The 18,601-nt window shown below is 48.2% G+C and overlaps 2 protein-coding genes across 3 annotated transcripts; both read right to left on the bottom strand.

Moving 5' to 3' along the window:
• Nucleotides 1-934: 934 nt before the first annotated feature.
• Nucleotides 935-8,604, bottom strand: ZPR1 (ZPR1 zinc finger). 2 transcript variants are annotated; one of them, XM_080930015.1, is made up of 14 exons: nt 8,418-8,604; nt 8,144-8,305; nt 7,640-7,730; nt 7,241-7,311; nt 6,499-6,585; nt 6,127-6,249; nt 5,701-5,748; nt 5,539-5,605; nt 5,147-5,217; nt 4,293-4,382; nt 3,628-3,738; nt 2,718-2,804; nt 2,495-2,560; nt 935-1,433 (listed from the first exon to the last, which is right to left on the bottom strand). In XM_080930015.1, the coding sequence occupies exons 1-14, from the start codon at nt 8,586-8,588 to the stop codon at nt 1,299-1,301; spliced, it is 1,380 nt and encodes a 459-aa protein (XP_080786141.1). In that variant the 5' UTR covers nt 8,589-8,604; the 3' UTR covers nt 935-1,298. The 2 variants fall into 2 exon arrangements, with proteins under 2 accessions (XP_080786141.1, XP_080786142.1); XM_080930016.1 differs by having other exon boundaries at nt 8,438-8,604.
• A 2,109-nt stretch (nt 8,605-10,713) lies between these two features.
• APOA5 (apolipoprotein A5) lies at nt 10,714-12,356 on the bottom strand (the record flags this gene model as incomplete). Its single annotated transcript, XM_080930421.1, has 3 exons — nt 10,714-11,674; nt 12,118-12,217; nt 12,317-12,356. 3 exons carry the CDS (start codon nt 12,354-12,356, stop codon nt 10,714-10,716), a joined length of 1,101 nt encoding a protein of 366 aa, XP_080786547.1.
• Between the last annotated feature and the right edge of the window lie 6,245 nt (nt 12,357-18,601).

Below are 18,601 nucleotides of genomic sequence, written 5' to 3'. Positions count from 1 at the left end.
TCTCACCTTCGGTACTGCCTCTGAAGAAAAAGATGTAAAATCTTCCCAGTGAAAATGACATGGATTCGTTGTCAGTGTGGCAAAGAAAAAAAATCTAGAAAGATTCTAGCGTTTCTTCTATAAAGACTTAAGTGGTTTTTGTGACTCCTCTCTTAACACAACTGCTTTTCCTTTCATCCAGCACTGAGGAATAAACCCAAGACTTTATGCACATGGTAGGCAAGAGCTCTGTAGCAGAAATACATCCCCACCTCATTTTCAATGTTGAACACCTTACTAAATTGCTCAGGCTGCCCCTGAATTTGTTACCCTTCTTCCTCAGCCTCCTAAGTAGCTGGACTATATACACCATGGCCTAGCCTTCAGCTTTATTACCCTCCTGTATAGATGCTAAACGTTTGGATAAATACAGGAACCCACACATCTTCGTACTGCCCAGCTCATTTTTGCTAGCAGAGGCCAACCAAGGATGGTGCAGGTTATCCAGTTTGAATTTGTTGTCTTGAGACAGGGTTTCTGTGTAACCCAGGCTATCCTGGAACTTGCTCTGTAAACCAGATTGGCCTCAAACTCAAAGACCCACCTGCCTCTGCGGGGATTAAAGGTGTGTGCCACCCTGCTTTGCAGACTACTTCCCAGCATGGGAACGCTAGACTCCACACAGCTGTGCCTAGCTCAGAGTGGACAAGGTGGTCTGTTGGAGTAAATGAAACGCTACCTCTGACAGCCCAGTGACAGCAGCCCCCTAGAGAAAATAAGTATCTTTCTTCCCATTTTTTTTTCCGTAAAGACAGAATCTCACTACATGGCCCAAGCTATTCTCAGTCTCCTCGGTGCTGGGGTTGTGACTCGGTGTGATCCAGCTTAGACAGACACAAACGCAGAAGCAGGTTTTGTTTAAAAGCCATCACTTTAATGTAAGCTCCTTCACCTGCGCCTGCTAGGCCCCTCAGTCATTTTCCGTGCTGATCGTACTTCATATGCCCAAAGCCAGCTGCAACTTGAATTTCACTTCTTCACTTCAGAGGTCCAGCACTGGAGGCCAGAGAGCTGACAGGCAAAAGGTGATGGCAGACTACATGGTGTTTCTTCTCACACTGACTTAAAACCTCCAAAAGGTCAGGGAGCACAGTAGGCCTGAGGCTGCATAGTCAGCTGCTAACCTCGTGTGCTTAGATTTCTAACTCAAGTGGTGTCCTCACCATGGACAAGGGCTTGAGCACTCATCGTTTTCCCACAGTGACACATCGTTTTCCTGCAGTGTGAGTGGCAAGCAGCTGGCCTGGGGCTGCCCACTGCTACCGCTGTGGGGCCAGGCCTGCCTCATAGCCCTCTGTCTTCATGTCATTGAGGCCGAGCTCCTCGTTCTGGTCAAAGGAGCGCTTGTACCGCTCTACCTTCATCTCCGGGTCGTCTTCAGGTGCATACACATTCTGCAGGGCCAAGGGCAGACGATCAGTGCCTGCGCATCCCGCCAGCCCCTCCCACTGCTAACTCTCAATCTAAGAACGGCACAGGATTTGTACGGTCTCTAGAGCCCATGGTTACAGTCTGCAAAAATGTGCGTGTGTGTGCGCTCAAGCGAGTGCTAGTATCAAACCCAAGCCCCTGTCCATGGTATCCAAGTGTTTAATTGCCCAGTCCTAAGCACTTTTGTATATGGGCCTTCCTATTAAAAAAAAAAAAAAAAAAAAATGCAGCCAAAGCTGACGATTGCTGATAATCCCAGCACTCTGGAGATGGAGGCAGAAAGATTACAAGTTTAAAGCCAGCCAGGCTCCATAACAAAGGCTTGTCTCAAAAAAAAAAAAAAAGAAAGAAAGAATGAAGGAAGAAAGGAAAAAGAAAAAGAAGGTAGGTAGAACAGAGGGGGAGAAAGAGAACTACAACGACTTAAAGATGTAAATAATGTAGGGCCGTTTTGCCATGCCCATCGGCACTCAATGCTACAGTAAGGATAAGGCCCATGTTCAAATCCAACATCACAACCAACAAAATTTTGCTGTAGTGATATATACCTTTTGCTCCTTACTTTATAGTCAGAGATGCAGAATGGAAATGCAATGCTGAGGGTAAGGATAAGAACAAGACAAGCAGACCCAGGAAGAAAAAACCCTGCTTTCTGATGTATTCACTTTGAACCTAGGGCACTGAGCACGTTAGCCAGATAGACACTCTTGGCTCGCTCTTCACGTTATTTTACGGTAAGACAGTCTCAACAAATTGCACAGGCTGGTCTTGAACTTTCATCTTCACGGCCTCCTGAGTATCTAAGATTGTAGGCCTGCACTAGGTCCGGCCTATTTACCTTTTGTAACACACACTTGAAATCCCACTACCACTACCTGCCCCTTTCTTCCTTACCTTTCAAGTCCTGCCCAAAGTCCCAATTAAAGACTGAGAAACCAGGTTTTCCTTGTTAAGGGCTATCATGCAAATTCTGTAAAGTTCAGAAAATACGACTTCATAGAACCACCAGGAAGGCCTAACGTACCTGAAGGTAACTGTTTCCGGCTGGGTCATTCATGATAAAGTGGGCTTTCATCTTGCCCTCGATGATCTACAGGAGAGAGGAGGACTTAGCAGGTAACACAAAGATCCTATAAGAAAAAGGCTATGGCTGCCAGATAAGAGCCAATCCAGTTTACAAGGTGCAGTTCCCAAAAATTTAAAGATTAGGGAAATTAGGATTACAGAAATGGCCCAGATCCTCTTACCTGGCCCAATTTGTGGCTAAACTCCTGCAGTTTCTCTGACTGGTCAGGATTAGAGCTGTCACCCAGTGTGAATGGGTTCTTGGTTACCTGTAGCACACGACAACTGAATTACTACAACACTTACCCTATGGGTCTTTAAGCTCAAGGACAAACCAGGGGTGGGGAGCACTGGACAGCCAGTTGGAGAAGCCTAGTCTCCATTCCCCACAGTGCCTTGCTGACTTAGGGGAGGGGAGGAAGGTAGCAGAGAACAGGATAGGAGATGTCTATGATACTGAAGAAAAAAACTGACAATAGGAAATGGAATCCAGAAGAGTTCTTACAATAGCTAATCCCCATCTGGAAAAGAAATGCAATGTACAATTTACAAAGAGAAGCCAGGCACAGTTACATATTAGCCTGCAGTGTCAGCACATGGAAGGCTGAGGCAGGGGGACAGTGAACTCAAGGCTAGCCTCAACTACATGGCAAAGCCATCTTTCAAATAAATAAATAAAATAAACAAACTCATAAGATCTAATATAATTATGCACTACTGCTTAGGAAATGCTGATGAGAAAAGTCTTCACATACTATAGATGCCAAAAAGACCCTCTTCTATTTGCAATGAGATAAATGACAGATCACAAGATAACTATACTGTCCCACTGTTAGCCTTGAGAATGTCCATTAAAAATTCCTATAAGTAATTTCTCTTCAAAATCGATACTTAAATCTCTCAAACCAGCTTTAAGGCAAAGGAACCCCCAGTTGTGACAAAACAGTAGGGGCAGTTAAGACAGGGTCTCAGGTTGGCCTCAAATCCTCCATCTTCTTGCCCCAACTTCTCAAGAGCTGGAACTACAGGTACGTGTCATTGTGCCTGGAAATATGCTGTCCCTCCCCCCCCCCCCCCACGCCCTGCACTCACCAATTCTCGGATGTCTTTCAGCAGTCCTTCTAGAGTGGTGAACTTGCCCCCAAGTACAGCCATTCCCAGTTCAAACTCCAGCTCTGGGATTTCCACACTACAGGTCTCAGACTGTAGGACAAATTAAGGATTACATCACAGGATGGTAGCCTAGCTTCCAAGAGCCCTTGTTTAGTATTACAGAGGTCCTAGGTTCAATCCATAGAACCAGAAAGATGGACAGACAGAGAGATAAGCTGACTTAAACTAGGACCAAAAAAGCCAACCAAACTAATAAACCAGTGACAGTTTGAGGACAAAGTCAGAATGCTAGTTTACTCTGAATACCTGGTGAAAAGCCAGGACTCATTTCCCCATCGGAACCAACTCGAAACTAGCATAGTAAACTGAAACTGAGTCACACCTACAAGCTATCTTACCTTGTCATTAGGATCAGAGAGGAGCCCATATAGTCAATGGAAACTAAAAAGCAGTCAAGTCATTGCTCAGAAAGATTATGGCCACCTTCTGAGTCTGTAGTCCCAATCATCATGGAGAAAGCCTACTCGGGGTCACTCAAGCCCAGGGGAGTTATGGGTTTCCTTGTGTTCTTAAACACTAAAATGATATTTCCTCTAGACAGAAGCAGCTATATGACCACAGTTCTTTTCTAAGAAGGCTGCTACCTTGAGGAGGTCTCTGGTCATGTCTGAGGGATCTGTGATGTGGAGGGTGATCTTGGTACCCAAAGGTTCCACAGCTCCTCCGGACTTCACCTGTAGAAATGATGGTCAAGAGCAGCACCAGAGAAGACCCCAAGCTTCACCTGGTGCCAGAAAGACTTCGGCTTTATGTCAGCTTCCACTAACAACTTCCCTTGGCAGCCTTCTAATCGGCAAGGGCATCAGTGATAAAAACAAAAAACATCAAGAGTCCACAGAAACACTGTGCTCAGCCCTGGTAGCAAGCCAAATTGAGGCTGAATTGCCAAGAAACCCTAAATATACCTTAAAAAACAAAAACAAAATCCTGGGACTGCCGGAGGTTGAAAGAAACTCATAATCTTCACTGCATTTGCTGTCATAATCTCAGAACTCAGTCAGGGCTAGGATGTAGCTCACTAACAGCACACTTGCCTACTCTGCATGAGGCCATGCCCCAAAGTACCTTTAATCTGCTTATGCTCAAAACACCTGGGGAAGGAGGGCTTACAACCTCCACAACAGCCACCAAATCAACTCCTGACAGCTCCCTTGACTTCTTCACTGAGTTACAATCTGTCTAGCCTCTAGTTCAGAGCAACCATAATCCTTCCATAAGGTCAGCTCTCCATCCACCCTGCAATCTTGTTTTTTTCTCCCTTCTCTCTAGGCTAATTCTCAGCTCCTTCAGTGGCTCCTCCCCAATACTAAGCCCCTCCCCCCAAAAAAAAACCTGATTACAGCTTATGGCCATCCTCAAATAGATCCAGGATGTCGGCTACTGTACAAAGGCACCGCCCTTATGCCAAGCTTCTTCCCCAGCAATGGAGCCCACCCACCTCATTAGTCCGATGCCCACAACTCTCACAGTTGGTAGCCATGATGATAACCTCTTTAAAGTGGGGGATTTCTGGAAGATGGAGTTAAAGAAGTCTATCTGCTTCAAGGAGAGCAAAAAAACCACTCCCTCCTCCAAGGAAAAGAAAAGCCAAATCCCATACAAACAGATGCTGGACCCAAGACTATAATAAACAGGTCTCGTGTTCACAAACATGAAGAAGACCTGGCCACACACAGAAGCCAAGGTATGTAGCATGTAGTCTCATCAAAGGTGCATCCTCACTGCTGAGAATAAAGCACTGGCTTTCCCTGAAGGAAAGGCTCCCATCTTTAGTATAATATCCATGCCTGCGTCAGCTGCAGAACAACCCAACTGACTGATGAAAGATACGGACAAGCTTCATGTTGGTCTGAGCTGGAGCGTTGCACTCTGGGCAGTTTGTGTTGAACTGGAGCACCTAGAACACAATACGGGGCACAGACTGAGCACTCCCACCCATTCAAGCTGAAGACATTCCCACTACTGTCCTCAAAGGGAGCCAACACCACGCACTTCGTTTCTAAGGTCTTCCTCTTCCAACTTCTCTTCTGGTACTTCTGCCTAAAAAAACAGAGGCACAAACCACAAGTTGGCAGACAGACCTCAGCCTCCCCAACACCCTGCCCTACCTAGAGAGGGAGAGAATGCCTTTGTTCCCTATAAGGTGCCAACTCATAGGATGGACAGATAGAGAAACCAAAGCAAATCCCCACTCAAGGGAAAGAAAGACAGGGCTCAAGGCTGGGCTCCTGTGACTGACGCCTGCTATGTGACATTCACCACGGATCGTAATGCGAGCTTGATGAAAGGCTGTGATAGGATGCACTCCTATAGTGTGGTGGTGGCAGCTATAGCAAAGTGACTTTAGTGACTTCAGGCAACCCAGAGCACAGGACAACTCCAGAGCACTCCTCTGACTCAGTCAGTCAGCCCACTTACTTGGAGCCCCAGCATCTCAGCTTGCTGTGGGGTCCGGTCGTAGTGTGTGATCACCAAGGCATCATCTTTCTGGGGAGCATGTGGGTTTTCTACAAAGCTGTTTCCTGAAGGATCATCAATGATCTAACAGATAAGAGAGGAAAGAATAAGACAAACCGTCTACAACCTCCATCCGGCCCCACACCACACTATAAAGACAATGGCCAGTTTTTCTGTGTTTTGAGACTGGGCTTCAGGGTAGCCCAGCCTGGCCTGTAAGTTGCTACGAAGTCGAAGATGAGTCCAAGCTCCATGGTTACAGGTATCAGTCAGTGTCAATGGACTTCCCCTCCCTCCTTACACCCAAGGCGGCTGCAGTCGCTCGCTACTTACCAGCGTGAAAGGGGAAGCCATCTGCTTCAGGTCCTTCAGTTTGCCAATGAACTGGTCAATTCTTTCTGCTATGGCACCTTCCGTTGCCTACCGGGAACAGAATGAAAGCTGCAGACTTGGCAGTCAGTACACCCCATGCCCCAGGCCTCTGACAGCTCTGTAGCTTCCATCAGATCCATCTTAGACTGGGACCCAAGAAGCACATCTGACATTTACAAAGGATGCTGGGGTAGGAGGCGGGACTTATTTTCTTATTTATTCTACCACTGCACTGTAACTGTCTTCACAGAGAGCTGTTGCTTCTGGCCTACGAAGGCATCTGCCACCACATACACATCATACCCACACAGCGGCACCTGGCACACAACTAAAAACAAATTCCTTTAAAAATCCAAAATTCTTTTCTGCTTCTCTAGCTGATGAGAGACAACTGGCAATACATCCTTTCTACAGCAACAAGTATAGATATAAAATACTCAGGGAGCTGTGGAAAACCCAAAGGCTCTTCCAAGGGAGCTTCACAGTATCTGAAGTGAAGCATACGTATGCCGGGGGTGGGTGTGGGGGACACACCAGGTCATGGGAAGGGACAGAAGGACACGGAGAACTGGTTCCTATATGTGCTTTGGCGAAAAGTTCCCCAACATGTGGTCCATAGAAATCTGACTCTACTTTGGCATAAACTTTGATGATCCCTTGAGCTGCTACAGTTTGGTAAAAACGCCTGCTCATCCCCGCTCACCCGTCGTGTGGGCTGGTCCTGTTCCAGGCCAGAGATTGCGCGGCTGATGAGTCCTTCCACGGTGGTCAGAGCTTGTGAAGGAAACATGACAAGTGAAGGCTAGTGTGCTGTCGTTCGTCTGCATGACCTTTAGCACTTTACCTGAACTCTTGCAGGCCTCCTTTTCCTCATCTATAAAGTTCTAAGCTGAGCACACCAGGGTCTGCCATACTGGGACTCTCGGGAGATTTTACTATAACTTTCTACTCACATTAAAGCTGAAAATCCACTATAATTACATGGCCAGACACAGGCTGCTAGGCCTGACCTGGTACCAGGCCTTGCAAGAAAATAGGAAACATTCCAGCAATGCATTTCAGCAATGTGTGAACAGCTCCTATACCCGATATTAAAACTCACCTCCCTTCTGGCTGAAAGCTGGAATTTCAAAATCCAGCTCAGGGATCCTTGTGGTGGCCGAGTCTGTCTTCACCACTTCTCTGTTCATGTCCTGGACAGAAAGGAAACCGTTCTAGCGAAAGAAGTCAGCAATATGGGAATAACCAGACCATCTCTCTATCAGATGCCAACTTGGATGTTTCTTCTTCGACCCTTCCATTCAGAAGAGTCCAAACTACTTCAAGATGGTACATATGATGTCAGCCTGACCACCCAGAAGGTAAGAACACCACCCATAAAGCCCTGCTCATTCATTCCATCACTCCCACAAAATTCGCAAAGCACGTTCACCACTCAATGCAGCTGAACAGAGGCCAGCACCACCAATACCACTGCCAAAGGAGGGCACTAGGGTCTTGGCCACAGGTCTGATGAAGGTCCGATGGTCCAATGGTCCGAATCAGAGTTTCTGACCTCCAGTGCTCTTTCAGAAACCGTAGGGTACCTTCTCTGGTCTATGCTCACCTCTTGGCCCCTAACAGTCAAGGTGTAGCGCACTCCCTGGTCCTGGATCCTGCCTGCAGACTGGATCTCAGTGTTGTTCCAGCCACAGTGCTCACAGGAAAAGGAGCTCACGATTATTTCTCTAAAGAAGGGGATCTTGGTGAGCAGAAGTCGCGTCGTGCCCTAAGGAAGCAGAAGCAGAGTTGGGGAGAATGGCTTCAATTAGTCTGCACCCTGTGTACGCCAGAGCTGCCCCTGGGTGCACGGCAGGGTGGTCCCCCGGCCTCAGACTCACGTTCCGGTAACAGTTCATACACAGTGACTCGATCTCAGTGGGCTGCTGCTCCTCATCCTCGGCGCTGAGGGGCCGGAACAAAGGCCCGGTGTCTGGTGACCCAACTGCGGCGGGCGAGGGGCCGACGGCAGCCCCCGGAGGCCCGTGCTGCACAGCCCCACTGGCAGACATTACCCCACGCGCTACTGAGGAGCCAGCTTCCGGCTTCCGCGGCCCCAGCTACCTCACTTCCTTCAGCCGCTGCTCCCGCCCCTTCTTAAAGAGGCCGCAGACACTGCGCTTCCTAGGTCAGTCTCTGACAGACTTCCGGTTCTTGGACTGCACTTCCGTAGACTTCAGCCGCTCTGCTCCAGTGTTTGGCTCGCTGCATGTGGCACCACACCGGCGGCCTGTTTGTCCCCAGGTCTATGTAAAATGCCCGAAGACAGAGTACCGGCTTGCCTTGGAATGCCCTAAGCTGTGCCCTCAAATCTGACCAGACCTTGCCTGGGTCTCCGCTCCTGTTTTCTGACTTCTCCCCTCCCAGCCTCTCGTTCCCCCAGCTCATTTCTGCCCTCTTAGGCATCGCCCCTAACGCTAAATACACTGTCCTTTCTTTTTACTGCTTCTCATCCCCACCGCGTTCACTGTCTTATCTCTTTGTTTCCTAACAAAACGCCCTACTTTATCGCTTTCTTTCAAGTTTCCTTTCTCTCACTTCCTCTCCACGACTTGGACCACAACCCAATTCCATGGCTGAAACTGGCTATATCTCCAATATCTAGGATAACAAATGTGTAACCCAGCTTCATATAAGATTTGTGTTGGGGAGGTATCAAGAATCTTGTGCAGGGCAGGCTGAGCTGGGAAGAAAGGGTGCAGGGCAGGGCAGAAAACTATAGAAAGAAGCATTTGTGCTCCTTCTGCCCCCCTACCCCCACCCCTCTCTTGTTTCACCAGTGGGTCCTCGATGATCCTTTGTATCTGAGTGAGTGTGTATACAAAAGAGTTTAGAGTGTTTAGGTCTCCCAGCACGTCGTTAATCCTAGCACTTAGGAATTTAAGGTTAACCCGATCTATAAAATGTGTCCCAGGCCAGCAAGACCTGTTGGGGGGGGGGGGGTAGAGATTGATTTTTTTTTTTTTTAAGTACAGACTAGAGTTTAGTCAGGGCATGGGGGAGTTAAGAGGGTAGTAGAGGCAGAGAGAGAGAAGAGAGGAGAAGAGGTCAGCCATGAGCACGTGGAGAGGGAGGAAGGGAAGGGAAAGAGAACAAGAGAGCAAAGAGATTGATTTTATTGATCTCAAGAAGAGGGTAAAGAAGGCATGAAGAATCTGGAACACAGGACCAAGGGTGAGAGGATCCTTCAGGGATTTCCGGTTATCAGGGCCTGCTCCTCCAGTGACAGCATGCACGCTATCATGTGGAACAAGAACCTACCCCACCCACCAAATGTGACAGCTGCTGTCTAGTCAGGAGTCCTACAGCAGAACTCACCCAGAGTGGCCCAGGAATGGAAAAGAGACAGAAAGGGCAAGCAAGGAGTATGAGTGAGTGGCGGGTGTGTTCTGGGGCAGAGGGAAGGCAGTTGCTCTCAGACGCAGTCCAATGAGAGTCACGCCAGACCAACAAAGTTGCATCATGAGCATCTATTTCATTCCAACCAAAAGTCACTTCTACCCCGAGAATCAGGAGGTGGGGTCTGGATGATCAGGAGGGCACGTAGTTTTGCTCCATACAGGGTTTTGAGAAGCCCTCGCTGTGTGGACGGCCCAGTTCCTTCTTTGGCTTCAGAGTTCTCTGAAATAGGGGCTCCGCCCCATCCCATCCCGGACCCAGCGGCAGGACCAGTGGCTAGGATGTACACACTCCATCACATGCTGTCTGCGTCATGACCTCCTCCTGCTCTCCTCTAACAAAAGCTCTCATGACAACCCCGAGGAGACACGACTTCCTCTCCGGGGACCAACCGTAACAGTGACCATCAGGCATCGAGAAGTAATAGGAGCCGGGCTCCAGGTTTTAGTGACACAGGTTTCCAGCACAGTCAAGTACTGCCTTGCAGTCAGTCTCCCCCAAACACCATCTCCCCACCTCCTTCACCCCACTCTTGCCACTTAGGGTTCCCAAATGAGCACCAGAAGCTGGGTTTGCAAAACCTACTGAGTGCAATGCACCCGAACGGGGGAGTTGAGGCGGCTGGATAGGTTGGGACAGCAGCATCTTTGGTGGCCTCACCTATAGTGTGCAGGACCCTCCACCCTCTGCCTAATAAGCCATTCTGGAGGCTCAGGGTCCAGACAATGAGCTGGAGAGTTAACCTGAGTGACTCTCAGGGTCACTCAGATGACTATGGCCCTGGTCATGAAGGCTATAGGCAATATCTTCCCACAGGTCATCCAGTCTTCTCTGCAGTCTGCTCAGGGCCTTATTACTGTCTGAGTGTCCCAACTCTGGAGCGAAGGCACTGTGGCTAGGCGGGGGTGGTGCTAGCTGGTGCTGGATTTCCTGCGTCTCCTGGTCAATGGCCTGAGTGAACGCAGCGATCTGCAGGAAGGTGTCATGTCGAAAAGTCTGGAGTCTCTGGCGGACCTCCTCAGAGAGAGCCTGAGGGTCCAGGGAGTCTCCGTCTCCTGCCCCGTCTGAGCTGACACGGATGAAGGTACTGAGCTCATCTCGCAGCTGGTCCAGGTTGCGTTGGATGCTGGTGTGCAGGTCCTTGGCCTTAACTGTGAGTTTGTGGGACAGGGTCTGAACACAGCGACTGAGTCTCGCGGGGCTGGCACCCGCGTGAGGAGCCACACTCCGGTGCAGCTCCTGCACATGGTGCCCAATTCCAGTCACCAAGCGTTCTGCGTAAGGGTGGAAGAGCTCTTTGACTCGGTCCGTATGGTGCCGCACTCGACTTTGCATTTCTTGTAGCAGGCTCAGCGCCTCGTCCACGCCCCCCAGGAGCTGGGCCTTGGTGTCTTCTCCCACCATTCGCAGCTGCTCTTGCAGCTCCTGCACACTCAGGCCTACCTGTTCCATCAGCTCCACCGTGTAGGGTTTCAGCTGCTGCCTCAAGCCCTCCAAGTTCCATCCTACCAGCTGGTGCTTAGCAGCCATGTAGGGCTCCAGGCGCGTGCTCAGTTCCCTCAGCTCCTGCTGCAGCTGTTTCTGAATGCCTTCTGGATCCTCTGCCAGCCGAGGAGGCTCCTTCCCCGGCCCTCTCAAGGGTCCCAGCTTTTCTAGGAAATTGTTCATATTGTCTTGCTCGAAGCTACCCTTCAGGCTCCTGGGGAAGGAGAAAGACCAAGAACAGGCCATTAGATTGTCAGCCTTGAAATCTCCCTTGCCCTAGAACTGTGGGATACTAAAACCTCTGCAGAAACCAGAACAGGAGGAGTGGCCCCCAAGAGCCAGGGTCTTTAGTCCTGACCTCAGCCAACTGCATCCTTCCATTCAGAGCACAAAATGGCATTTGGCCCTACAACACCATCCAAGGAGGTGTCACTCCGTCTTGTCATTCTGCGGCATGCTGATCTCAGGTGCCATACCTCAGTGGAGCCACCGGGCAGGAGAGACAGAGTGGCAGAGGGTGCCCAAGATGACTGGGGTGCGTCTGGCAGTCTAAGCAGGGCTGGCTCCCTCAGCTTCCGTGTTAAGCACAGAGCTGAGGAATCATTCCACAGTAGGGCTGTCTTCTACCCTCAGCGCACCCTTGCCCAGGCTACTTACTCCTGTGTCAGCTTCTGCTGCTGGCCCATCATGCCTTTGCCCTGGCTGTTCTGACTGAAGTAGTCCCAGAAGTTCTTCCGTGCCTGTGTGGTTGCAAACACTGCAGAGAAAAAATGAGACAATTAAGAGCCAGGCCCCCCTCAGCCCATCCCCCATCCCCCAGCCCCCAGCCCACACCAAAGTCAGCCGGAAGACCCACCTGAGAGGAGGGCAAGAGCCCAAGTGATGACCGCAGCCATGCTTTCCACGATGCACCCTGAGAAGGAAGGCAGAGGGAGGCTTGATCAGGAGGAGAGACAACGCAAGGGACTGGCTCTAGGGAGCCTGCTCTAGGGACAGAATCCTGATAACCCTTCCCTGATGTGGAGGTAACATCATGTTGAAAGCTCCAGAGATGTCTTCCTCAGACATTAGGGGTGAGTCGCTCCTCACCTCTGTCACAAAGTAGGGAGCCTGGAACTCAGGCTGCACTACAGAGATCACCCATCCACCTTAATGCAATCTAGTTCCCTTGTTTGGCTGTCTTCCCGCCTCCAAGCCCATTTTAGGGCTGAGACCTGGCATACATAACGTGCCAAGCATTCTGTTAGCCCATAACTGCAGCTCTCCCCCTACCAGTGCAGCCACCACTCCCACCCCACCCCCCACCATCCCCGAGTATCGGAGTATCGGAGTATCGAGTATCGAGCAAGCTCACCTGCTCAGTTCTGGGCACAGAGAGTGACATGCTGTTTTATACTCTAGGCGCCAGGGAGTCTGACAGCAATTCCTCTGAGCAAACACCACGTGGAGGTTCAAAGAAAAGTGACCTCAGCTGGCTACTTGCACTCCCCTTTTCCCTTTCTCCTGGTGCTGTCAGGGTTAATAAGCTCCCCAGCCTCAGGAGACTGCCCCAGGAAATGAATGGCTCCCTGCAGCCTTTACTAAGAGTGGGCAGGATGCACCTCCAAATCCTGTGACCACCAACCTCCCCACTGACTGGCCTGTCAAATGACACTACTTGTTTGTCCACTGAGGGCCTCTGCTCAACCCCCCAGTGCCTTCTACACTAGCCATCGAGCCTGGGCTGGCCTTACCTGTCCTGTCATGGCCACTGTGACAGAGCTTGTATTTACAGGGTTACAGACCCTCCTGTCTCTCCTGGATTGAGCTGGAGAAGCCAGGTCCAGTTGAAGAAAGATGGACAAGCTGCATCTGGGTTAGGGACTTTGGGGGTCAGGGCTTAGTCCCCTCAGTAGCTTTTCCCCACAGGAAGGCTGAGCTCCACCATCCACCCCTTCCCTCGGGGCTCCTGAGGAGGGAAGCCTGGAAGCCCAAATGTTTCTCTTGGGACAAGCTTCCCCCATAGGCTTGCACAGACACACCTGAGTGCTTCATCTTTTCTCTTACATGCTCTGAACCTTCAATCTCCCCCTCACCTCCATCCACACACTGTCACAGCCACCTTTGTCCTGGATAACAGTCAGAACCTTCTACAGTCACGGTTCTGCTTCTTCTCTCCACCCTTCACCGTGTGTGACCCTTGTCTCCACACAAAATCTTGGCCACCCCTGAGTCACTTACCTCTCAGGCACCTGTGCCAGGCACGGGCGTGTGTGCCTAATAATCACAGCACTGGGGATTACAGGTTTGAGGCCAGCCTGGGCTGCAGTAGAAGGTCCTATTTCGAACAACAAAACCAAGAACAGAAAAAGAAGCTGCAGAAATTACCACCCCATCCCAGCACTGGAGTCATTAAAGAACGCTGTAAGCCGGGACTTAGCTGGAATACACAGGGTCCAGAGATTGATCTCCAACGCTGCATTACAGGATGACAGGCATGTGTTTGTAATCCTGAGACAGGGAGATGGCAGGGATTTGAAGAGGACAGGAACTCATTCTAGAATCAGAATGGAGCCTCTCACCTAAGCAAGAATACCTACACAATTACTGTTTGCTATGTATTAGGTTTCAGAACTGGGACGGGAGGCTTCGGGTGCCTATTAACATATCAAAGGGGACCTGGCTGCCACTTTCTCCCCTGCACCACTCAGCCCTAACCTGTTACTGGACCCTCCTGGCTAGCATACTCCACCCCTAACCTAAGCTTCTCCATCCAGCCCAGGGAGCTGGGCTGCTGTAACCTATATAATCCAACCATTTTGGTTACTCACTTTCTTTGTACCTTTGGACCTCCTAGCTGTACCCCCTTTCCCCTCTTCCTTCACCTCCTCCTTTCCTTTCTCTCCAGATGGACCAGCTCAATCTGGCCATGTCTAGACCCTCCCAGATGTCCCCACCGCTGGCTCTGCTCTCTCATATATACTATAAACTCTCTCCTCCACCATAGCTAGGAACAACCATGCTCCTTTTCCTTTTTTAATTTTTCATTCACTATGAAGGCTGCTGACAGGCTGGAGAGATGGCTCAGTGGTTAAGAGCACTGACTGCTTTTCCAGAGGTCCTGAGTTCAAGTCCGAACAACTACATGGTGGCTCACAACCATCTGTAATAAGATCTGATGCCCTCTTCTGGTGTGTCTGAAGACAGCTACAGTTTACTTATATATAATAAATAAATCTTTTTTTTTAAGGCTGCTGACATAGCTATTATTCCTTTCATATATAGATACTTTATATATAGATACTTTAAAAGTAGAGATGAATATGGAGTCTCAAGCAAGGACTCCTTGTCTTCCCCAGATACTGTCTGAAAATCTCAAGCAACACTGTTACAACAAAGGTACCCCACTTTCCTATATCCCCATGGATTAGACTATTTAATCAATTAGTATCAATCAATGATACCCATTGATAAGATAGTAATGTCAAACCTTACCCAAGTGCTATGTATGACTACTGTAAAAACAGTGAGCCAGGCCTCTCTCTTGAGGAGACCACACCTGAGAACATCTTACATTTTTTTTAACATTTATTTCACCCAATATTCATGTGTTGGCCTCTATTATAATGTGTTTTATAACTTTATAAGTAAGCTTCCAGTCCAGTTCTGATTTACTATATCAGCTAGTCCTAAATTTTGTTTCTTTTTTCTTTTTAATAGATTATTTTTATATATTTGTGTATATGTATGGGGGGGTGGGAGGTGCCTCAAGAGGCCAGTAGAGGGTATCAGATCCCCTGGAACTGGAGTTACAGGCAGTTATGAGCCGACCACTGTGAGAGCTGAGACCCGAACCCAGACCCTCTGCAAAAGCAGCCAGTGCTCTAACCTGCTGAGCCGTCTCTATGGCCAGCCCCTGACCATTACAGCGCTCCATCTCTGCACAGAAGACTTTGTGCTTGAAGCACATGGAGTGGCTTCTGGTTTTCTGGCTAAACCTGGAAAGGGTGAATGAAAGGCATCGTGGTGCTTTCTTGTTGGCCAGCACCTTGTGGCTTCAGTGTTGACAGGTTCAGGATGGTTGGAAGTATGTGTTTGTTTTATGATCTGTATAAATGAAATTGGTTTTGGTAACTTTAAAAATAATCAAATGTTGGTGATTTCATGTAGTTCTACCTGACAAGTTCTATTCATATGTAGTCTAGTCTATTTCATGCGCTACAGTGTTGTTAGTGCTTGAATCTGGACGTACCACAAAGGCAGGGTTGCTAAAAATGCACCATATTGATGATGGGGCTGCTTTGAACAACAGGGAACTAAAATATTAAACCCAAGTAATGTAGAAAATGGATGGGACAGATGAAAGTGAAAGTGTTCTCCATCAGTCTTGCTTTATTCAGGGAGAAGATAGGGATATTGATCGTCTCTTACTTTTTACATCAGGCAACATTATTAAAGTTTTAAAGGGGTTTCATTAAATGAGTAGAAAACAAGGCGAACTTGCAAACTGGTAAATGGGGGGGGCTATTTAAAGAGCGTTGAGCTGGCTGCTAGTAAAGGGTGCTGATTGATCGCACACTCTCTCCTCAAGCTGTTTCCTGAAAGCCCAATAAAAAGTCATCAAAGTGCTCCCTTTAAAGAGGTGGAAGTCCAGGGTAAAGAGAAGACAAGGCAGCAACATTTTGGAAACGGTAAAACTCCTAGACCGACAAATCATGGTTACTGAAAACACTTGAAAGAATGGATTTTGAAACAGAGATTCAGAAAGCCAAGAACTTGCTGAGTTTACCTGTTCAGACTCCTCCCAAAGTTCAAAGACAGCAGCAACAGATTCTTCTGGAAGTACAGGGGACAGTGGCACCAAAACAGCAGCAACTGGCTCAAAATTTGTGGGAGAAACAGCTGTCTCCTTTGGCTCTATTTAGTAAAGTCACTGTCCCCCCACTAGGACAACAGAAAACTAGACACTTGTTTTCCAGATGTCTCACCTCATGCCCGGGGTGGCGGCGCACACCTTTTAGCATACAGAAATTGGTTCTCTCCTTCCATCCTGTGGGATCCAGCTCAAGTCCCCAGGCTGGACAACAAATGCCTTTTCCTGCTGAGCCACCTCACCAGCCTGCAAGGATCTCTTCATTTCCCAAGTTCATCCGTTGTCAAGAGTCTGGGGACACTAAAGGAGGTGACTCTTCACCTACTAAAGACAGACAATGGAGCTGGAGAGATGGCTAAGCAGTGAAGAGCACTGTCTGGTCCTCAGAGGACCCAGGTTCAATTCTCACGTTAAACTGGCGTTAAATAGCTATGAATATTAAGGATTTTATAGGTCTAGTATCTCATATAGAAGGACAGTTTGTATCTTTGTCTATTTGATGTAATCTTGTTGTGTAGAGAGTTTGTGGATTGAGAGTTGAACATATAAACCTGTATGAAAAGCTATTGGGCTGTAGAGTTGTATTTATGTGGGATTCTGGGGTAGAGAAACACCCCGGGACGGAAGCAGAGAATAGGCGGTACAAAACCGCCAGGGAAGGGAGCTGCGCAGACAAGTTGGGCTGTGGTGGTTCAGACTGAGCTCCAGAGGTGCGTGGGTGGGGCTCTGTATCAGGGTTGGGCCTAAGGAGTGAGACCTCAGGGCCAGTAAAGAGATAAGTATTTATTATATTTTTTTAATATTTACTGCAACACACATCACACATCTCATACCCACATCACATGCAAACACATACTACACACACATACACACACATCACATATATATATATATACACACCACACACACATATCACACATTACATACACACATATACCACACACACGTACACATATCACACACACGTACAAATATCACACACACATCACACACACTACATACACATGCATCACACATCTCACACACACACATCACATACATACATACACATACTACACACACACATATCACATATCACACACACATCACATACACACATATACCACACACACACATATCTCTCTCTCACACACACACACACACACACACACACACGCAGACACACACACGCATCACTAAATGAATATAACAAAAGCATGCCTGAAAGTCTGACATGTGAGAAATCTATTTCATGTACTTCTGCCATTTCTCCCGCTGTGGGTAAAGTTGACATATATTCTAGTCTTAATGGTTATTTGACCTTCCTTCGACTGTTTTGCTCATATCTTTTCTTTATTTTCTACTAAAAATCTTTTTTTTTTGAAGATTTATTTATTTATTACATATAGGTACACTGCAGCTGTCTTCAGACACACCAGAAGAGGGCATCAGATCCCATTACAGATGGTTGTGAGCCACCATGTGGTTGCTGGGATTTGAACTCAGGACCTCTGGAAGAACAGTCAGTGCTCTTAACCACTGAGCCATCTCTCCAGCCCTCTACTGAAAATCTTATCTTTTATATTCACACGTTTTTTTTTTATGTCTCTTACTAGTGATTGTATTAGTCAGGGTTCTCTAGAGGATCAGAACTGATACAATGAAATGTGTGTGTATGTGTGTACACATATATATATGTATATGATTCACTATAGACTGTGATCCAGCTGGTCTAACAATAGCTGTGTACCAATGGGAGGTCCAAGAATCCAGTACTTGTTCAGTCTACAAGGCTGGATATTTCGGTTTGTCTTCAGTATCTGCTGGAATCACAAAGAACTAGGCTCCAATGCCAGTGAAGGAACACATTTGCCAGCAAGGGCAAGCAGGGAGGGAGCAAAGCTTCCTCCTTCCATGGCCTTAATATATGTTGCCACCAGAAGATGTGGCTCAGGTTAAAGGTGGGTCTTCCCATTTCAAATGATTTAATTAAAGTGAGCTGCTTGGGCTTTAGTTCATTCCAGAAGTAGTCAAGTTGCCAACCAAAATATCTATTCAGTGTGTGTGTGTGTGTGTGTGAGTGTGTGTGTGTGTATCTGTACATCCCGTGATGTGCACATTATTGAACAGTCTTGGGGAGTCAGTTCTCTTCTTCCACCATGTGGGTCCTGGGGATGGAGTTTAGTTCATCAGGGCTTGCCAGCAAGCACCTCGCCGTCTGAGGCCACTCACCAGCCAGGTTTTCTTTTACCTTGCTTGATATGTTTTGTTTGTTATATAGGATGTTGCCTAGTATGTATGCTGTCAAAT

The sequence above is a fragment of the Micromys minutus genome, assembly GCF_963924665.1.
Source record: "Micromys minutus genome assembly, chromosome: 16".
Taxonomy (NCBI): Eukaryota; Metazoa; Chordata; class Mammalia; order Rodentia; family Muridae; genus Micromys; species Micromys minutus.
The sequence above is the reverse complement of the archived record's forward strand: the minus strand, read 5'-3'. Positions and strand labels throughout refer to the sequence as shown.